The sequence below is a fragment of the Haliaeetus albicilla genome, chromosome 15, assembly GCF_947461875.1.
Source record: "Haliaeetus albicilla chromosome 15, bHalAlb1.1, whole genome shotgun sequence".
Classification (NCBI taxonomy): domain Eukaryota; kingdom Metazoa; phylum Chordata; class Aves; order Accipitriformes; family Accipitridae; genus Haliaeetus; species Haliaeetus albicilla.
In genome coordinates, this window is record NC_091497.1 from 32,419,964 (window position 1) to 32,440,917 (window position 20,954).

General features: G+C 38.7%; 1 protein-coding gene across 6 annotated transcripts in view; it reads right to left on the reverse strand.

The window, feature by feature from the left end:
• Positions 1 to 3,367: 3,367 nt before the first annotated feature.
• The window catches only part of ZC3H13 (zinc finger CCCH-type containing 13), a 49,362-nt gene continuing 31,775 nt past the window's right edge, over positions 3,368 to 20,954 (reverse strand). For 5 of the 6 annotated variants that reach the window (XM_069802690.1, XM_069802692.1, XM_069802687.1 and 2 more), the window contains 9 exons: positions 20,355 to 20,537; positions 16,615 to 17,158; positions 15,441 to 15,544; positions 14,006 to 15,025; positions 12,433 to 12,942; positions 9,030 to 9,185; positions 7,942 to 8,142; positions 4,466 to 4,629; positions 3,368 to 3,859 (listed from right to left, as the gene is read on the reverse strand). In XM_069802690.1, the coding sequence (XP_069658791.1) occupies positions 3,689 to 3,859; positions 4,466 to 4,629; positions 7,942 to 8,142; positions 9,030 to 9,185; positions 12,433 to 12,942; positions 14,006 to 15,025; positions 15,441 to 15,544; positions 16,615 to 17,158; positions 20,355 to 20,537 (3,053 nt within the window). In that variant the 3' untranslated portion in view covers positions 3,368 to 3,688. The remainder of the gene's footprint in view (positions 3,860 to 4,465; positions 4,630 to 7,941; positions 8,143 to 9,029; positions 9,186 to 12,432; positions 12,943 to 14,005; positions 15,026 to 15,440; positions 15,545 to 16,614; positions 17,159 to 20,354; positions 20,538 to 20,954) is intronic. The other variant, XM_069802688.1, reaches the window with a different exon arrangement.

Consider the following 20,954-nt stretch of genomic DNA (forward strand, 5'->3'; position numbering starts at 1 on the left):
TTTTAACAGTACACTTGCCATTCTCAAGCTGTCTCCTGAAGTTACACCCAAAACCACCTTGGATGCCCACGCTGCCCACAAAACCTTACTTACCACACAATGTGTGTACCAAGACCAAGCATTTGGTACCATCTCCTTGGGCTTCCCCTTAGCATTAAGGCAAAGACCTGTACAGCAGAAACAACTGTTTTGTACAAAGACCCTTTAAAAGACGACTTTGTTGCTGCAAAACAAAGGAGGTTCCTGAACTCTTTAAGCTGGTAGCAACTGTTCGAATTGAACATGCATCCCATGCCCTGCCTCGTACGGGCAGAGCAGCTCCAGCCAGGCTGCTCTCTGCTGAAGGGCATCCCTACGGTGGAAGAGGGAGAACACAACTGCGTCAAGGCAATTCAAACAAAAGCCTTAATTTAGTAAAATTGTCTAAACTCTGTCTTTTGAGTACACCGTGCAGATGGGCCACCGTCAAAATCTGTATCTCACTCCACTAGCTGAAGCGGTAATAGCCTGAAAGTACTATTTGAGATAATGAATACGACAATATCCCAAGACACAGGTCATAGTCCCATTTGTGTCTCGAGGCTCTAAAAATCTGCTCTGTCTGAATCTGTTACGGCTGCAAGAGCCGGGCATAGCGTTTCACCTGGGTGAGAGCCTGCCTCATCTTACCAGCGCACATGGCAGCTTGTTCTTCCACAGCTCCACGTTCCAGGCTGCACCTCGGGGACGCTGAAAACTCATTTATCATCCAACTAGGCACAGTGTGGGCTTAGCAGCAGAAAGGGGTGACATCTCTACTTTGGCACAGGGACCGCTTTCAAGTTGCTGCCGCAGCTGAAAAGGAGAAACCCCGTAGGGGGTAGGTGCTGCTCCATATTTTCAGAGTTGGAGCTGGAGCACACAGGAGCATCCGAGGTACACGTTCAGCCCTGTCCACAACCACTGCCCGAAACACTACAGCCTCCTCTGTGCCCTGCTGAAGCCTTGCAAAACAAGAACTGGAGTAAAATTCTTCCATCTACTCTTTTTCCACACAAAATCAAGCTAGGAGAGAAACAGGGGGAAAGGAAGAGCTGGAAGAGGCTAAAAGGGTGGGCAGACCCCATCAGAAAAGTGACGACCAACACAGGGAAGGGGATGGAAGGTCCTAAAGCAAGTTCTCCGATTCAGACAAGCTTCAAACCTTTTATCTGAAATTGGGATGTGGGCAAATCGCCTCTTCTTAAAGATATTGTAAAATTACCTGATAACAGCTTTGTAACTTAAATTCCCCGCAAAGGAAATGCTACCTTTTGTTAAAATAATGGACACCAAAATACTCACACACAGGAACTTCACACTTGCTGGGCTCCACTTGTGCAGTAACTCCTGCCAGGTGAGAGGGGAATTGCTTGAAAAAAAATAAATCTTAGTGCTTCCCACAGGAACAGGCGTGTTTTCTGCACTCGTAACATACCTCTGCACTCATAAGTGCTGCAAATGAAATCAGAACAAAAGTCTGTACGAGGCAATTTCAGCATCTTTTTGTCTAATTCCAACAAATGATGGTAAGGGTCAGCACTGGCTTTGACCTTCAATGGGACACTCACTTCACAAGATACTCATAGTAGCCCATTAAGCCTACTTTATTTTGCATTTTCTAGGGTAATGTGAAATATTCTTCTGCAAACTAAGTGCATATATACACCTTGACTCTTTTACAGGAAGAGTGTTTAAAGTAAGCACAGTGTAATTAAATGCCACACAGTGAATCTACTTTGTGTACTGCAGTCTTAGACAAGGCTGTTTCTAGCTATCAAACATTTTTATGTCTGTTAGAGACGGAGATTAAAACAGGCTTTAACATAATTGGAAGCAATGATCTAATACTTTCAGCTTAAAGGCAGCATTATTGTAGCTATAAAATAGGTGAGAATGCATTTAAATGCTGAATAGAACAGGTTTGTTAACTCTTGCTCAGGTTAAAGTATTAGTGTGTTTAAAAGACACACTTTTTTATAGGCGTATATAAAATCAGTAACTGTTATTTTTAATGTCATTGATAAGTCCCTTAAAAATGTTCAACAAGTGAAAAAACTTAGGAAGATAAAGTTTTGCCTGGATCACATAGTTTAATAAGGATCAAACAGATGGTAGAAATTTCTCACGTCATTTATATTTGATACAAGTACATGTACACTAGTGTGTGGGCACTTACAAAAATATAAATAAAATCCCCTCAGATTTTCTTTAACAACAATTCTTTAAACGTACTATAAGAACATTTTACTGAACGCTTATGTACTAGGCTATATAGGAAAGCATTATATTAAGAAAGCTTTATATTTGAACTGAATTGCTATTCATATTTAGGCTTTTGCTTGAAGCCAGTACAACTGTCAGTAATCACAAGAGATGCGAGACAGGCCTGCTGTTACAACTGCACAGTCAACATCCCACCTCACTGTGCTGGTTCCAAGCCGAGAAAAAGGGTAAGAAACTAATACAAACCAACTGTCAAAAAATTTAGTGGTTCATAACTCATTTTCAACCTGAATGAGAACAATGAAAACAAGCTGCTTTGCAGCAAGCCAGTATCAAGGTTAAACTATGGATTTCTTTCCCACCCCCTATAAGCAGAATTCAAAGCAACAGTTCAGGTTTAAACCCAAGAAAAGTAGACAGGTGTATCCAGAGACTTAGTCTGAAGTTTTAGAAGTCTCAGTTTCACATGGAGGCCTCCACAGACTACCTAACCATACCTGACTGGTATAATCCAAAGATCCCCCACAACATACCAACTTCTCAAACTGAAAATAATTCTTAAAAAAATTGAGTCCAGGCTTGACAAGTCTCTAATCAGGCCCCTAAAATCCGTAACACCCAGCAAAGCACCACTGCTCACTGCCTTTACTGTTAATATCCGAAAACTCCTGAAACTCATCAAGCGTGAAATACCCTCAGGTTGCTGCATGGGATTGATCTGCCCTGATACTTAACAGAATGTAAAATATATGCACTAGTCCTCCTTTGTAAGAAGCAGGGATTTCCAAAATGCTGTTAGTCTCAAATATAGGCATGTAAAGCTGGTCATAAATCACTTTCCAGAAGTTTTTTTACTTCCTTTCATCAAGAAGGGGAGCCCTAAGTCACTAGACTAGATTTTTGTGTCCAGAAATTATCAGAGGAAACCTATGCTAAAGATGGAAAAGAGCTAGAGTTTTGTCCAAATCCAGATCCACACCAGAGGCTGCTGTGATAAGAAAGAGATCTGGAAAGCGGATGTAGACAGACTCCCAGGAAGCAAGCTATTTAAGAAATTCCAGATGTGTATTGAGGGACTAGGGTGGTGGTCAAAAAACCCATTCATAATGAAGAAAAAGACACGCAGTGTTCTTCAGTTTAATATCAGGTGGTGTTACAAACTGCTAAAACCAGACGTCTTCACATTATTACACTTGATGCACCATAAAACAGGTTTATGTTACAGTGTAAGATTCAATATTACAAAACTCACAGAGAACTTCACACAGAAGTCCTTATTTTTTACCCCTTTTATTCACATCCAAACCCAATAACTCTTATCTGTGTACAAACGGAGTATTTTCTTCCATCTTCTACAGCCGCTTTCCAATCAACCAGTTCTAAACATCAATACCAACACTGGTAGCACAAAATCAACTAGAAAGTGCCACCAACAGTCATTCACTCAAGACACACACACTTCTTGCTGGATAGCTGGTTGTGGAATTTTACTATCCTCTGTCTTTTCCTGCCCAGGAACTTGGCACACAGTCTTTCGTTTGAATAACCGTAGACTTAACCGTAACAAGTCGCTGTCCATTGCTGCAGAATTTGTATAAGTTTGTTTTGTTGCACCCTGTTGAAATTAAAAATGAAAAATAAAAAAAAAGAAAGAACTGAAAACACTGGCTTTTAACATGCAAGCTGAGAAATTAACCTCAAGTACTCTCAATAATTAGAGGTTTAATCATACGTATTCACTAGAAAAGACTTGGAGAATTAATGATTTTTCTATTAGCATGCCAGATCATAAAACCTACTGTAGTGCAAAAAATGGCTAAAGTATTTTTTCTTTCAATTTTAACTTGGAAGAACAGAATCTTATAATTTTTATAAAAGTACATGTAATCTCAAGCAGGAGAATTATTCAACAATTGCCTTTGAAACTGTATTTTAACCCATTATTTATTATGTATTCTCTAAATATAGAAAATGTATGTCCAGAATTTAAACCCCAAAATGAGAAACAGCACCTACCTCTAGTCTCAATCTTAAATTAATCTCTCATCCTAAGTAAAGAATAAACACCCTACAATCTCTTTAAATAAAAGTCTGTTCTCCATTTAAAAGACTAGGTCTACTCTAGAACAACGAACACAAAAATTATCTTCCTAGAGAAATGTTTTGCATAGTGGAGTTTGTGTTTCCACATTTGACCAAGCACTGCAAACAAACCACTTGCCTTTTCATTCTTCATTAGCTGCTTACGAATTGCAGAATCCCTTCGAAAGCACAGCGCTTTACAGCAAGGACCCAGATTACTGAGAAGACCTGCTCTCTCTTCTTTTCGTAGAAGTGCAGCCATGTTCAAGGCCCCCAGTTCATGTTCAAAAAGGTTTTCTGCATCTAGAAAGAATTTATATTTGCAGAGATCAATATATATGGTATTTCTGAAGAGCAATATACAGTAATATGAAATTGCTTAAGGTTTTACTATTTGTATTTCTGCCTTCCAAACAATATCAAGGTTGGGAAAAAAGGATATTGCAGTTTATAAAAAACCCCAAATAAATCCCTCACCATTTAAAGGGAAGGACGTGTACCCTTGTATGCAGGTTCAGCACTGGAAAGCTGTATTGAGACAGCAATCACTGAGAGGCCTAAAAATCAAGTGCCAGCTCTGGGACAGAAGAGGGGGTATCATTTATGGTCAGACATATGTGACAGAAGATGTTTACTACTAGGATTAATCAGAAAGTGGTCTAAGTTTCAGTTCTCTGCAAGACATCAGATAACTGTACCAGTGTCAACACAGGGTTTGTATGGCTATGCAGAAGTGAAATACCACTATGTAGAATAATTCTTTTATCCATGGTGGATGAACGTGGAGAACAAGTCAACAGATGCTAATGAACTACCCCCTCCTACCGGCTCATCTAAAGCATTTGTTAATACTACTCAAAGTGGCAGGACTAGTCCTTTAATACACTTATCAGAAGAAACAGTGTGCAGCTAGAACACTTTAACCACTTTAATAAAAGATGGATCCTGAGGTGAGTCTTGTTCTGCGACAAGTCTGTTTTTGAAATGCAGACAAAGACAAAAAGAGTGCACATGGCTGGACTGCAGCTCATTGATTTATAGCCCTTTTACAATAAATAGGAAGATTATGATATAATTGAAAAAAAAAAAACAGTAAGGTATGTAGCTAAGTCCAATCCAGCCGCGCCTCTATAGTAAACTATTGGGTGTTTAGCAGAGAATCAAACACCTCACTAGAGACACCAGCAAACCTGGGGAAAACATAGAAGCTAAAAGCAAAGACTGCTATAGCAGTTTGGCAGTATGCACACAGAAGAGAACTAAGATGCATTTTTAAACCACTCGGAGAATTTGGATGAAGCTGAGTAGAACTAGTTTTTAAACATGGTGAAAAGAAACAAAAAAGTTACATGAGATAAAAGACAGGTTAAAGAGAACTGAAGTCATCAAGACAACCTTAACAGGCAATCAACAACACAAATAAGTGACAAGACACAAAAAGGCCACTTCAAAGGTAACACTGACAGCTTGCAGAGTCTGCCTAGGTGCCAGATGCTGAGCATATCTGGCAAGTAAGCATGTCTAGATCCTTATAGGAAACAATTGCATATAATAGAGAGAGGGCAAGTCAGCTACAAATCTCAATTCCATCATACACTACAGATTTTTGTTTCCAAAGACAAATAATTAAAAGAAAAAACAACCCCGAAACAAGTTATCATTTCCTTTTTTCTGCATTTCAGTGTATTACCAGAAACTTTTCATCCACAATAAGAACAAAGGGAACACGAAACTCAGGAATAAAACAGGGAAACAAATTATACCACCATGAAGAAGTCCACAGTGAAAACACTACATGTTCACTGTAACGCACACTGAATATCCAGCTCTAATTCATTCACTTTTCAGGGCACCAAATCTGTGTCTTTGTTTAGACTACACGTGCTGTGGCTGTGTAATCACTATACAAGGAACCTTCACCTAGCAGATTACTACCGGCAGTTCCACACGTAGCAACTCTGATGCGTGAGAGACTGCACACACCAAAGGGAAATCAATGGAGGGACTTCAATCCCCCTTCCTCTCCAGAGCAAAGTTCTGCTCAACCCGAGTTACACTTAGGACAGGCCAGGGGCAGTGCTGAAGAGCCTCCTATTATCACTATGGACTTTCGGTTTATTTCTAGAGAAGCATGCAAGGGCTGCTGAGGTTATTTCGGGTATCGTTTTAAATAGCCAGGTGGAATGACTCTGCACTGCAGTTCCTGTTGCAAGGAATCCCGGTTAGTATACAGCAAAATTAAAGCTTACAGAGAGAGGGACATAGTTCATACCTTTACTGTATCAGACAGCTTGCAGACTAAGGAAGACTCAATATTGTATCAATTACACTGGTTATGTGAATTCTTGAGCATAAGAGCTGAGGCTTTTTTTTTTTTTTTAAACTAGAAGAAAGCTAATACTGCATAGAAAAAGCTGCAAATATTGCAGCGGGACATTTACAGTACTTACTAATGCCAACTACACACCTCAAATTATACTATTTATGATGCATTAAAAATGTTTGCATTTAATTTGACTTTAAAATAAAGTAGAAGCGGTAGCAACAGCACATGATTAATAGTTATACAATTTAAATGGCTCAAGCAAGCAGTGACATTCATGGAGATTAAGAGGGCTGGGAGAAGCCAGTTGTTTCTTTTTTTTTTCCTCTCCACTTGTCTGAGACAGCGAGGTTAACAGGACAACTGTATAAAGAATAATGTTGCAAAGAATTAAAAAGTACTGTTCCAAATTAAGAACTAGAATTTACAGAGTTAAAAAACCAACCAACCAACCAAAACAAACCCCCAAATCAGAAAAATCTGCTACTCCCTAAACACAGGGGCTCTGCAGATACTATTATTTATAAGCCATAATTTTCTCACATTTAGATCCTGGAATAATTTGTGTAGAGATCATACAGAAAGCAAATGTTTCATAGTCCTAAAAACCCCATTCTACCATGCAAATTGTTGCAAGCAGCTCAACTGCTTCCGGGGATGCCAAAGAGAAAAATCAGTATTCTCTCTCATGCAAAAGCCCTGCTTACACTACAGAATTGTAGTAAACTGCACTGGTACAGTTCATGCCCATCCCATCTGTCATGCATGTATGTGCCACACACTTTGTTCAAACGCCAGACCTGTGTATTATTTAATTTCTCACTTCTAGCAGAGACATAATACAAAAATTTCACTTAGCTCCTTCATTCTGACCCAAAAACTTCTATCTATGCATTCTGGAGAGGATCCTCAGAAGGAAAGTAAGAGGACATGCAGAGGACCTTCAGAGAAAATTTCTCACAATATTACTACTAATTCATTGCAGAAGATACTTAGCACTCCAAAAAACTGCTGACACACTTTAGGCTAGGAAAGCATGAATGGTCTCACAAAAAGACTATTCCACTGGGATGAAAAAATTTTGTTTAGGCTACTATTCAAGACCTCCTCACCACTGCTGGAATTAAAACACTAATTTGATTGACATGCAGCTGTATTACATTCCTGTAATTTTCAAACAATACTCATTATACACTTTCTATGGTCTTGAAACCTAAAATAATGAACTAATGCACATTTCATAAGGACTTTCACTAAGTACAAAAGAGATTAATCACTGCAGAAACAATTACCTTTAGGTTTTTCTAGCACTCTCTGGCAAGTCTCTTTAATTTTGGTGAAGAGTTCTGGTCCTGCCAATCGCTTGGAAATACCAACTCTCAACATAACAGCACCTGGTGTGAATTTTAGGAGTGCAGCCCCAGGCTCACGTGGTTCTTTTGGCTGCTTTGGCATAAGACTGGACCAATCTACATCTATAACATCCACAGGATCTGCAAAAACATTGACAGAGAATGAGTTATCGCATCATCATCATCCCTTACGACAGTTATTTGATTCACATGCTGTGTACATCCGTGTCTCCTAAAAGCAATATATATTAGATGAATGTTGTTCGGCAGTTCTCAAGACCAGATCCTTGGACACTTCAGATAGGAACGTCAAAACTCACTTAGATTGGAAAAAAGGAGCATGCAAATAAAAAGCTTCTTGGATGAAAAAACCCACCCCTAATATTCTGCTTCATTTTTATTGCAACCCTTTTGTGGAAGGCTGCTCAGATCCTGCTTAGCCAGCAGATTTGGACACATCACTTATGCATTCACAAAAGTCATAGTACAACTAAATGTGCTACGACAGATCCAAATTAAATGCTTAAAAAGCTAGTATTTCAACTCTGGGTGCTGAATGTTTTTTTCAAAGGAGAGTTTGTCTAGTATGTTTATCATAGAAAATACAAACACTGATCATATAGCCCAGATGACTCAACTGAATTTAAGACAAGTAGAAGACTCCATGCTTCCCGGTGCATTTGGGAAGCATTCAAGCATGGATAACATCTGTTCATAAAAATATCCGTTCCAAATAATGATCAAAACCAAATGGGATAAATGAAAACATGTTTATAAAACCAAAAAGCTTACCTTTCCTTCTAGCTATATAAAACAAGATAAATACCACTTCACAATACAGCTCCTGGTACTCTTTACTTACCTCTATGCTTCTCAGGCTTACCTGACTATTACAGAACAAATGAGAAATACTGAAGAGCATACAAACTGCATTCCTAATTCAGAAATACTGTCAACATCACAATAGCATTATATGCAAACTGAGCTAATCTTTATATTCAAATAATCATAAAGGGGTTTTGCTATACTTTTACCAGGCATCTTCTCATCCTCCTGTTGATCCTCCCGCTTTTCAGCGTCACCTGCCAGAATTTCATCCAGTTCATCATCACTGATTGGCTCGTATTCTCCAGCACCAGACCCCAGTGACTGTACATCATCAATCTTTGCTTCATCTTCTCCTCCTACAGAGACAGATACATACTGTAGCTTTAAAGCAATCATTCCTGTTTTCTAAACATGCTTTAAGCAGCCTGAAAACAAGAGGTTCAAGCAAACTAAACTGTTAGGTTTTGGGGACAACTATAGTCAACATGAAAACAGGTATTAACTCATGAAAACAGAGAAGCTATTTCTCCCATACACAATGAGGCAGTTTGAATTTTACATATCTTGGTCTTTTTTTTGGGTACAGTATTAGTCAAACTGCACATAGGCGGCCATATACAGAAGAAACGCATGTTGATGATCTGATACGTAGTTAACAATACAAATATAAGTTAGCGCCACAAAGTCTTTCAGATGCTTTTGCACGTGAATCCAAAGTCAGGATTCAGTCCAAAGGTTCTACAAGAGAAAGAAGTAACAGAACCCCAAAATACAAGAAGGTGCAAGATATCCTGAATGAAGCAATTATTCCCAGGGTTTTAGACTCTTTGTGGAAGTCACAAGAAGAGCTTTTAGAAAGCCATGCCAAACTTCTTCACTTGTTGTTACACTCCTATCCATCCACGTACTATATGCATACACAAATACCCATGCTGTATGCATAAACCTGTGTCCCTTAAAACCTGTAAACACAAGACACTCAAATGTTGCATTTTGCAGTTCATGAAAGGAACATCTGAAGGTATCCTCTCATGTCTGGGACTGAAAGATCCGATTCAAGCATTCAGAAACCCTATTGCTCAAAACTCAGGCTTTCTTAGGGTTCTCCACCACAGTACTTGCAATGAGTTGTGCCATACAAACTAGACAGAATTTACAGGGGTCCTCCCCTGTGGATGACTATTCTAATATCTTCCAGCTCCCTTAGCCAGAAGTGAAACTGCCTCCGTTTTAAGTTGCCCCCCAATTTTTTTTTTTTTTATTGCTTGTCTTTGTAAAAGCTACAGAAGGGGAAGGAAAAAAACCCCCCAAAATCACCTCAACTAACCTAAAAATCAGCATGGAAAAAGCAAGTAAAAGACATGCTAGCAGAGCATAAATTAACTACTCAGACCACCTGGCAGTGCTTTGGAGGAAGCATATAGCATCTTGGGCATTATTTAAGCCCACTCCTAGAGCAAACACATTAAGGTTCAAGACATTACAATAATTTAGTAGTTATACCCTCACATATTTTTTTAGACAATATACTACAGTAATTTGTCCAAGTAAATACCAGATACGTGCTTAACATCATCAGGAAATTGTATTTAGTTTTCTAAAAAGTTTTTCCTTTTTAAAAGGAAAATAAGGCTATCTGTACTAGATTTCATTTTGTGTCTTACAATTTTAAATATTCACTGCCTGTATGATACATCTTCTGCTTCCACACTGATCTACCAGTTATACCAGCTGACCATAATGACGTGCTTGGACAGCACAGATGAACCATTAAAAAAATTACTGTATGAAACAAAAATAATAATCCATTGTTCTCAATATATGATTAAAAAAAGATTACTTCCTCAGTTTTGAATTTCAAATCAAAGTTTGATAATTTCTAGATTATAATCCTATCACTACCTTTACACACTAGTCAGCTAAAAGGAGTAACGTAAACAGGAATAATAAAGTAATGAAAGACAATAAAGTACACTAAACCTTAGAAAATCATAAACATGCTATATATACTATGCTTTAATAAAATAGAATGCCATCTAATATTTTACAAAAGACATTTATTTTTCAAAAAAAATGATCCTAAATATACCATAACTTCCTATAGATGATAATTTTCAGAGAATTTAGAACAACCTTGGAAAAATACAGAAAAGAATACACATTAAAACACTTACTAGAAGTCTGCTGAAAGGCTAGAGACCTAAGAACACATTTAACATCCACAGCCTGTTTCATTACAGGTGCCCTCTTGGAAACAGATAATGTACCTAGGAATAGCCTTTCACCAACTCTTTTCTGAAGTTACCACATTCTACTCTCAGATTTATTGCACCATTCCTTCCTCTAGCTTAAAAATCGCTGAATTCTGTCCATTACAGCAAGACAGAGCATACTTTCCCATGCTTATTCCACATACAATCTCAAAACAAGTGCTTCAACTCCACAGATAATCTCCTTAATTGGAATTTTCTCAATTGTACCAGTCAACCCTAATGACCACTTTGCGAGTAATCAGTTAGGAAATAAAACAAGTAATAAATATTCCTCATCATCCTCTCCAGACAACATCTGATTTAACTGCCTAAATTAACAATGAATGCCACAGAAAATTCTCAGTAAGAATGCAAATACGATGAGACAATGCCCTGTTATCTCGTGCAAAACTACAAAAAGCTTAATTCACGTTTCTCTTTCTGCTTCTGAGGACTATGGACTTCAGGCCTTACCATCCCAAACATCCCAAAATTCCAATCCTACAATGCCTTTTTTCCTCTCAACAGATTTTAGAGATGAAAACTCCTGCAATCACCAAAACCCCCCAACTTTCTGAACATAACCATAACATACACCCGTTACTCTGGATTTAGACTCTTGCTTCTTTTACGTTGCTGATATAGGTTAAAAGTACTTCCCAAACACCTTATCCATGCAAAAGTCAAGCTGTCTAATCCATGTGACAAACTCTTAAGAGTTTGTCAGTGTTTGCCCCTTACTTTATTTACTAATCCTAAGCACGTTTTCCCCAGTACCATTAGGGCCAGCAAATTGAAGCTGCATTTAATAAGATTACCTCAGGAAAGCCATTTTTGGACCGTTATGCCAAGCCATACATATGTTTCACCTACTAATCAGACAATCATTTCCATGATAATTGGGCTCTGCAGAAAAAAACCCCAAAGAACAGTTCCAAGTCAACACTCATTTGAACAGTTCCAAGTCAACACTCTTTTTTTCACTCATTACCTGTCACTTCCAAACTAAGAAATAGATCTTACAATGACATAACAAGGCAATCAAATGTTAGTGCTATTCTTTAGCAAACTGCCTATTCAGAAATGTTACACCTTGGTGAAATTATACCTCAGATCACTTATATTTCTTTGCCTCAAGACTTTAGAAATTAACAAATAACACTAACACAATTAACACTAAGGAAGATGCTCATCAGATTTCTCTCTTACTGTGTCTGCTTCCACAGCAGAGAAGCTGGAGCCAATAAGCCTTTTAGTAGAAAATTATTCTAATATAGCTCAGTTCAGCATTATGCTAAAAGGAAAAGAATAAAATATTTGTCAGTCCAGATTCTTTCCAAGAATATCTCACCTTCTAAACTCTCTACCTTTTCGGCCTCATTTCCATCTTCAAAACCTTGTAAAGGTCCTAAATCTTTGTCTGCTCTTTCCTTCTCTGAAGCCACTGAATCCCGACAAACACCATCAAATTCCTTTTCATGATCTCTGTCCAGTTTCGGTTCACTGTGCTTTGTTGATTCTTTTTGAGAGGTGATGTCAAGAGTTCTCTCTCTTTCTCTTTCAGCAGTATCAGGTAGTTGTCTCTCTCGCTCTCTGTCCAGCTCCCGTCTTTTCTCCCTCTCCCTCTCTCGTTCTCGGAGTCTTTCTCGTTCCCTGCTCCTTGGCCAGTCTTTGTCAACATCTCGGTCCCAGTCTCTCTGTCTTCCCTCTCTCCTGTCTCTCTCTCGCTCCCGATCGTGTTCGTGTCGATCTCGCTCCTGAAGCCTTTCCCTGCTATCAAAGGACCCAGATCTGGAATGGACTTGACGATCTGATTCAGGAGAACTTCTTCTTGAACTGTGGCTTCTTGAATCTTGACGATCTGAATAAAATATTTTAAATATATGGGTGACTACAGCATGTAAATGTATTACCATTTTACTAGATCAAAGCATTTTAGAGTCAGGTATGAAAATGTAATTCTCAAAAGCATCATCCTCAAATCAATAATGCCTTCAGATTGCCTATAGATTTAACCTTACTTAAAAACATAAGGTATTTTTCCCACTCCCAAAAAAGATTTTTAGCAGCTGCTTTCTACTATGACAGAAGCCAAACTGAAGGCACATCATTTTAACTCAGAAATTTAGGCGGGGGGGGAATCGTCTCAAAATTCAAAATTTTCAAAACATGTCTTCTAAAAGCTAGGAATGCCTTGGCTAGCAAATGATAAATTCAGAAAAATAATTCAGGCATGTAACCATCAGGAGAACAGAGAGCTGAAGTGCTTTAGGAGGAAGATATTTTCCTACTGATGCTGTTTAAATTCTAAAACATTTTACCCTTTTCTTTTTTTTTTACAGGAGCTACACAAATAAAACAAGTCAATTGTCATTATTTTGATTTGCAACAAAGGTGATTTCCATGTGTATTAAAAGTATGCCTAACAGGAACCATGACAGATTTACCTCAGTGAAAACAGCTCCTGAGATAATTGATCTCTTTCTCCCAGAGAGAAGAGACATTTTCATTTTGCATAGATTTCAGAGTTTTCATATCAAAATGAATGTTAATAATGAATTTAAGAACGTATTTAGATGATAAAACTACCTCAATGTTTTGTTTGCACAAGCATTTTCTATGAGGTTTTTTTGTCCTACAAATTACTTTATTCCCCAGACAGCATGAAATGAATCTGACCAAATGTTTTGGTGTAAACAGAGTGGTAATCCTGCCTGCTGAGGATCAGCTTTTCAAATATGGTAAAACTTGGAGGATTCTTAACTCACTCAAGTTTTACAATGAATGGCAGAGAGCACCTCCCCCTCCCTTCATGCTAATTACAAATGAAAAGAGTATACAGCCATATAAGAATGATTTGGGATTTGTACCTTTGCACTTTTATACAGACTGATAGGTCAGTCTCACTAAAATGAGATTATTACCTGAAGATGTGCTGCGACTGGGCTCCCCTCGTTTCAACTGATCGATTCTGGACTTCCGTTCCCCGGTGATTTCTAAGCTTTTCTTCTCCCTGTCCCTGTCCCTATCCCTGTCTCTGGAACTACTGTGCAGGATCCTCTTCCGTCCAGTCTGGTCATCTCCACTGCGATGAGCTGACTCATTGGAAGGGGATCTAAGTCTGCTTGAGGCATGGCTCCGATTGCTACCAAGGCTGCTGCTGCGCTTCTGATCCACAGGTTTACGGTGTGGTCCATCCTCTATAGTAACGTGAGGGGCTTCCACCTTTTCTCCCCTTGTCCTGTGACTTTTTCTATGGGATTCCTCAGTACTTCTTTCTGGAACAACGATGTCACCACGTTCAGGAACATCTTCATCTGACCAGTCGCTAAATGTTGTATCTTCTCTTTTTTGTGGGACTTCTGCCACAGGTTTCTCAGGTGGTGCTTCAACCAATTCTTCTTTTGTTACAGGGGGTGTTCTTGGCCCTTTCTTCTTTTTATGATGTGGAACAATTTCTTCATCAGAAACTTCAGAATCACCCTTGGATCTCTTCCGCTTTTTCTCTACATTTTTCTTTTTTTGACCTTTCTTGGGTGAAAAGACCTGGCTTTCCTCAGTCATTGATTCATTAGCATACCTTTCCACCGCACTGTCATCATCTTTCTTCTTCTTTGTGGCCTTTTTCTGTACCTTGGACTTCTTCTTGCTGTCATCATGCATTCTATCAGAAGCATCTCTTTCTTCAGAGGGACGGTGTCCAAGATTTTCCTGAACCCTGGACCGGGAGCTTTCTGAAGCATCTGGTTGCTCTCTTTGCTTATCTGCTGAAGAAACCCTCTCTTTAAAATCTGGTTCTTCGTAACGCCGGGAGCTTTCCTTTCTGTCCGATTTTCGCTCTTCTTCTTTCCAGCGACTCTGCCGCTCTTCTGTAACATGAGAGGGGCTCAGTGACCGGGATTCCTGTGGCCGCACAACCTGGCTCAGAAGTCTGTGCTTTTCATCTACAAAATGGGAAAAAGGATGTACTTGTATTGAAGGAAGGAGAACATGTGAGCATTTAGTATCTTGTGCATGCCAAAAAGTGTCAATTAAAACATATAATCTGTTATTTCAGTTACATTTCTGAAGTTTTTCTACTGCTGCAGCAGCAACAGACTATTTCCATGTTTTATGTTTTGGTAAACATGCATCTTAACAGATGTGGAAGTCACTATCATCTGGCAGACGTAACACAGTGACAAAACGAAGATATAAGACAAATTTATAGATTAAGAAAATAGTGTTGCTCATGAAAATAAGGGGAGGAGGACACTCAGAAAGTTTTCCCCATGTTTTTTCTATTTAAGGTTGCAAATTATTTTCCAGAGGCAGAGGATAAGCTGGATCCAGCTGCAGAGATAGCCCACTCCTACTTACTTTTATCATCGCCACTGTTGTAAGCATCACTATCAGGAGAGTGCTCACGGCGACGTTTGGGTGACTGACGAGGACTTGGACTGCTTTCATTTCTGTGACGCTTCCTGCAGAAGCAACATGTACAGTCAAATTTCTTCAGGATTCTTTAAAGAAAACATTCATTGAGTTTATCATCAATATAAACCCTGAAGTCTAAGCACCTCACACAGAAGACAACGCATCTAAGGATGCCAGGAAGTTTTGCATTTTTCTAAGTTGTTATTCCAAAACTGCAAGTATGATCAGTTTTTTGACCATACTGTAAGATACCTTAAACTAAAACTCAACCACTTATGACAACTATTCTTTTAGCAAAAAGTTATGAAAGATTATTAAGATCAATTTTTCCCTGTGGCAATAACTCTTGCAGTGAGTTGACCCCAGGTGGCAGCTAAGCCCCCACCTATATGCTTGCTTACTTCTCCCCCAAGTAGGATGGGGGACAGCCTGTAGTAGATGACTACAGTTCCCTCATACAAAAGCTACTAATTATTTCCAAGCAAAGCAGCCATTCAGGGCAACAGTGTTTTGCTTAGTATTGATGTAACAATGACAATTTTATTGTACCAAATGAAAAAAAAACAAAAAAGGCAAATCAGTGCTACGCATTCAAAGGAAGCGCCACACGTTTACTCAGGATATCATTCACACCTTCACTGGTAGACTTCTGGTATTGAAAATTCAGTAGTGCAAAGGGTAATGCATGTTCCACAGAAATTTAACAAATAAAGTCATGAACCCTGACCTAGTTAGTGGCTATCTGACTTTCCAGGCTTCAAAATGTACCACAGCCTGCTATTGTGTATCTGAGAATGCCTGCATTATTAAAGGCAAGGCCACACAAGTATACTTAGAAGGGAAAATGACATAATCTGACTCAATTGTTAGCTCCTGAGTAGTTCCATGATTCTGCACTAACAAAGCATCAGATTAACTTCACCAGCATAATACTGATTTGGGGGCCACCAGCATGTGCCACACAGACCGGGCCTCCGCATAAACAGGATATCTTCTTCCTTATCTTATGATACTCCCCTGCTTACTAAGTTACTGAAATCAACAGTAGAAGACTGCCTTTTTTTCTTTTCTTTTTTCTTTTTTTCCTTTGACTGAAGTAGCATTCGGACCCACTCACTTGGATTTTCTTTCCTCATGGACATCTCTTGAACTTCTTTCTTCTCGGATATCTTCTCTCTTATCCCTGCGGTCCTCCCTTCCTTTTTCTTTGTCGTCCCAGTCTCTCTGGCGGTCTCTTTCTTTATCCCTGTCTCGACCTCTCTCCCTTTCTCGTTCCCGCTCTCGATCTCTTTCTCGCTCTCGCTCCCTTTCTCGTTCCTCCCGCTCTCGTTCTCGCTCCTTCTCCCTCTCCCTCTCCCGTTCCCTTTCCCTGTCATGGTCCCTGTCTCGGTCCCGCTCGCGGTCCCTGTCTTTGTCCCGCTCTCTCTCCCTCTCCCGTTCCCGAGCACGATCTCGTTCCAACTCTCTTTCCTTCTCCCTTTCCCTCTCCCGGTCTCTTTCTCTTTCCCTCTCTCGGTCCCGCTCCCTTTCTCGCTCTCTCTCCCGGGCCCTTTCGTCTCTCCTATCATCAGACCGATCTACCCTTCGCTCTTCTCTTCTTTCATCCCGCTCGAGGTCATCACTTCGTCCTTGATGTCGTACCGGTGAGCTTGCTCTCTGATCTGCGAAGACAAGCAGGCTTGATTACCAGGTGCTAAAGCAACATACACTGCTTCCACTACGCTACTAAAAACCCAAGAGCTTTTGTTTTGACGATCTAGATATTGTTTTGCATTAAATAAAAGCAAGTCCCTGCAGAAACTTGGAAATTCTCTTTGGAGAGAGAAAAAGACAAAAAGCAGTACTAATTTTGAAAGATTTTTTTCAATATTTAGGGAGTGGGCTTTCCTTATTTTAACCAGAAGTTAATACAGAAATTTTATTTTCTACCAGTTTTTTCTGAATGGCTTAGAAAGATAATTATACGCCCCACAGCCTAGCTATTACTATTGCATTACTCAATGATTCAAGATCTGGTATAAGATTGAATGCTGGGCCCATAACCCAGAGGCTGAAAAGCTCTGAATGACATACTTATGAAATGTTAAGACTTCTGTACAAAAATTTTACTTCCTTAGCCTGTTAAGAGTCATGGGCTTTATGGGACCTCACACTATTTATAATACATAGTAAAACTTACTGCAAAATAAGAAATACTGGCCTGTCTCATGACAGAAGAGATCCCTGCACAGAAATACACAACCAAATCCACGAGAAAGGGAAAGCCAAGGATGAGATACAGGAAGCAAAACTGTTCTAGAAGTTTTCATATGTATTCACTGCAGAGTCTTACAGTTTTAGAAGCTGAGTTTTTCGGTGTTCAGACAGTGGATTAGAGTCAGGAAGAAAACTAAACTTATGTAGAAAATGACTGATCCAGAAGGACAGTGAAACCTGATTTTTTGAATGGTATTTACTCTCCACAGACTTAGCTGCATTTTGTTAATTATAGTTCAGATTTTTTTAAATTCTTCTATAAATTTTGACCACTCCATAACAATTTCTATGCTGATGTTAGTAGTAATTGAACCACAACAAATCAATAAAACTATTCTTCCATAATATATATTAAAAGCACTGTACAAAAAAGCAAAAAATGGCATGAACAGAGGTTGGTATTTTTCGGTCCATTACTCTGAGGCTGACAGTGCACTTTGCTGTAAATTGAGACAATGTCCACCAGGGGCGAGCAGGCAGAGTCTGAACAGGACTAAATCAATAAAACGTGCATTTCCATCAGTTTAATCAATTTTAATCTCTGAGTGAATTAACAATGACTTAATGCTCCCCTGTTACCAGGTAAAATTAAAAGCAAACTTGAGCGACATTTCTGCCATAGCTGTTACGCTTCTTTTTTAAAAAGGTAAATCATCAATCCGTGCAATTGATTCCGTGAACAGGTTTCACATTCTTTTAATGGTGCCTGTAACATTATAGTATGATTTACTGTGCATACTAATTATTAGATCTTATACAGAAGTTCTGTAACCCCTATTTGTTATGTCAGTTTTGGTGACAAAACATCCACATGAAAGTCTTACATGAATCAAAGATACTGGAAATGTATTAGACAATTAAATGTCAATAGTCAGCACTTCTTACGTGACTTCACTTTTTGACGCGCTGTTCCAGCAGTTGTTTGGAACACCTACATATTTGCCTTAGTTGAATAAAGGCAGCCCAAATTTGCAAGCTTGCTTTTTAAAAATCATACTAAAAAAGATTCCTTGCATATCACAGAACTAAGTACCAACCAAAATCTATCTCAACTTTTCTCTGAATGACAAATATTAAGACTGTAGTCTAATTATGGAAACTATGTCTTGAATTGTAACTCTGAGGAGGACTTACTATTACAAAAAGCGATCTACATTTTTAAGGGAGAAAACAACAAATCTTATCTCCATTCAAGGGCTTTATATTTTTCCCCCAAAGGGAAACACAACCCATTCAAAGCAACTTCCCTTCTAGAAATTTTTTTTGTTGTGATGACATGTTTTTACTTCTAAGGGTTTTTTTTTTATGTTGTGGGGTTTTTTGTGTTTTGGGGTTTTTTTTTTTTTTTTTTTTTAAATTCTTGATAAATTAAGACCTTGGTATGATATGAAGAGCACAAGTTACATTATAATACATCTAGGATTTACTGGGTGTGGGGAGGTGGAAGAGATGAAAGCTAGTTTGCAAAAGCCAACCCCCAGGACACATTCAGACTGCAAGATTTTTCAGCTGACAAGAAAAAGGAAGCCTGGAGATTAGGTTTGTTGAAATCCTGCCTTGAAGACAAGACAGAATCTAAAGCAGAACCTTTCACAAGAACAAGCAAAACCAGATACATTTCAATGGGCCAAAAATCATCTCTTAAAGTAGCACACAAAACATCCTTTTGAAAAACTGAAGTTAAACAACAGCTAGAACATATCTGTCACTTCCAAATCAAAACTCAAGATAGAAAAAAACAACCTGTAATTTATTCTTCACAGCTCCTCCTTTCATTTCCATGCTGTTTTCAGTTCCCTAACTCCTCCTGTTCTCTTAATTGGTGAGCAATACAAATATTTTCCAGAGTGAAAGTTGGTACTAAGTTCATTAGAGACAACACAGCACTCTTTCAGGTGCAGAAGTGTGCAATCTTGCATACTGTGTCTAAAAGAGCAGTCTTGCATACTCTTTCCATGATCACTGGTATCTGTACCAACACTTACTAGCCAATTATTATTGACCACAACAAAGCATTCATCACTATCAAATTCCCCAGGCAATAAATTTTTTAATTAATCATAAATCTAAACTGTCAATTACTTTAGTAGCAAGTAGTCCATAATTAAGTCAGTCTAGTAGTCAGGCCTTCCCCAAAACATATTCAAGTAATTTACAGTGCAGAAGTACAATTTCTATACAAACAGAACCAGTAATGAAATGCACTCATGACTCTAAGCTTAGACACGTATGTACGTGAAGTGGAGGAAGAGGCAAAGAAGAGAAAAAAACGTTTTAAATTGAAGTTGTACAATGAAATCTCTTGAAGTTTAGTTTGTTTAAACACTACTTGGATGAATAAAAACAGAAGGTGCCAAAATCTAGCCATAGGTAGGAAGAAAGGCCATAGCATTCATGCAGACACTGCCAATAAGAGATCTTACTAAGGAAGTTAACTTAGATCAAGGATAGGACTAGCGTCAATGTGCAGTGTCAAATAAGTTATTTATGAATTAGTGGTGTGGGGGCAGAAGAAGGAAGAAAAAGGAGGGAGAAAGAAACAGACATTCGTACATAGACATTTGACTACATATGTATGTGTCAAAATACACATTAAAATACCTCTCTCTCTGTTGTCACGCCTGTCGCGTTCACCATGTCTTCTTTCAAAGGAGGAATCCCTTGCTTGTTCTCGGCTGTCATAGCGATCCCGATCAGGGTAGCTACTCCTTGATTCCCAGCTGTCATGGTAGTTCCCACTACTGCTGTGACCATCAACCTGGGATCCTCTAGTCCCCCGACTTCCTAAAAGATGGATCAATAGAAAAAGATGAGTTTCCACACGTAAGGAAATCCACTGATATTTTATACCAACTAAAGTAGTAACTTTTAATAAACTTGAATTAACTGTCCATGGAAGTAGAAATCGTAGCATCAAACTCTACTTAACCAACAACTCAAATTTCACGTTTTAATTGTAAAATTATTATTTTCAAACTGCAAACTCAAGACTTTCTAAATCACCATCCCCTACTCATAGCATGAGGTCTCCTGAGTAGAAATATAAGAGTCCAAAAGCCAGTTCACATTTGTTCTGAGTAGGATGTAAGCTTATAGACAGTGCAGCATGAATAAGCAGAGAAAGTAGAGATCATTTTTCCTGTAAAAACTGTATGGCATTTCCCTAATGAAAGTGTCACAATAAGCCTGAGAAAGTAAAAA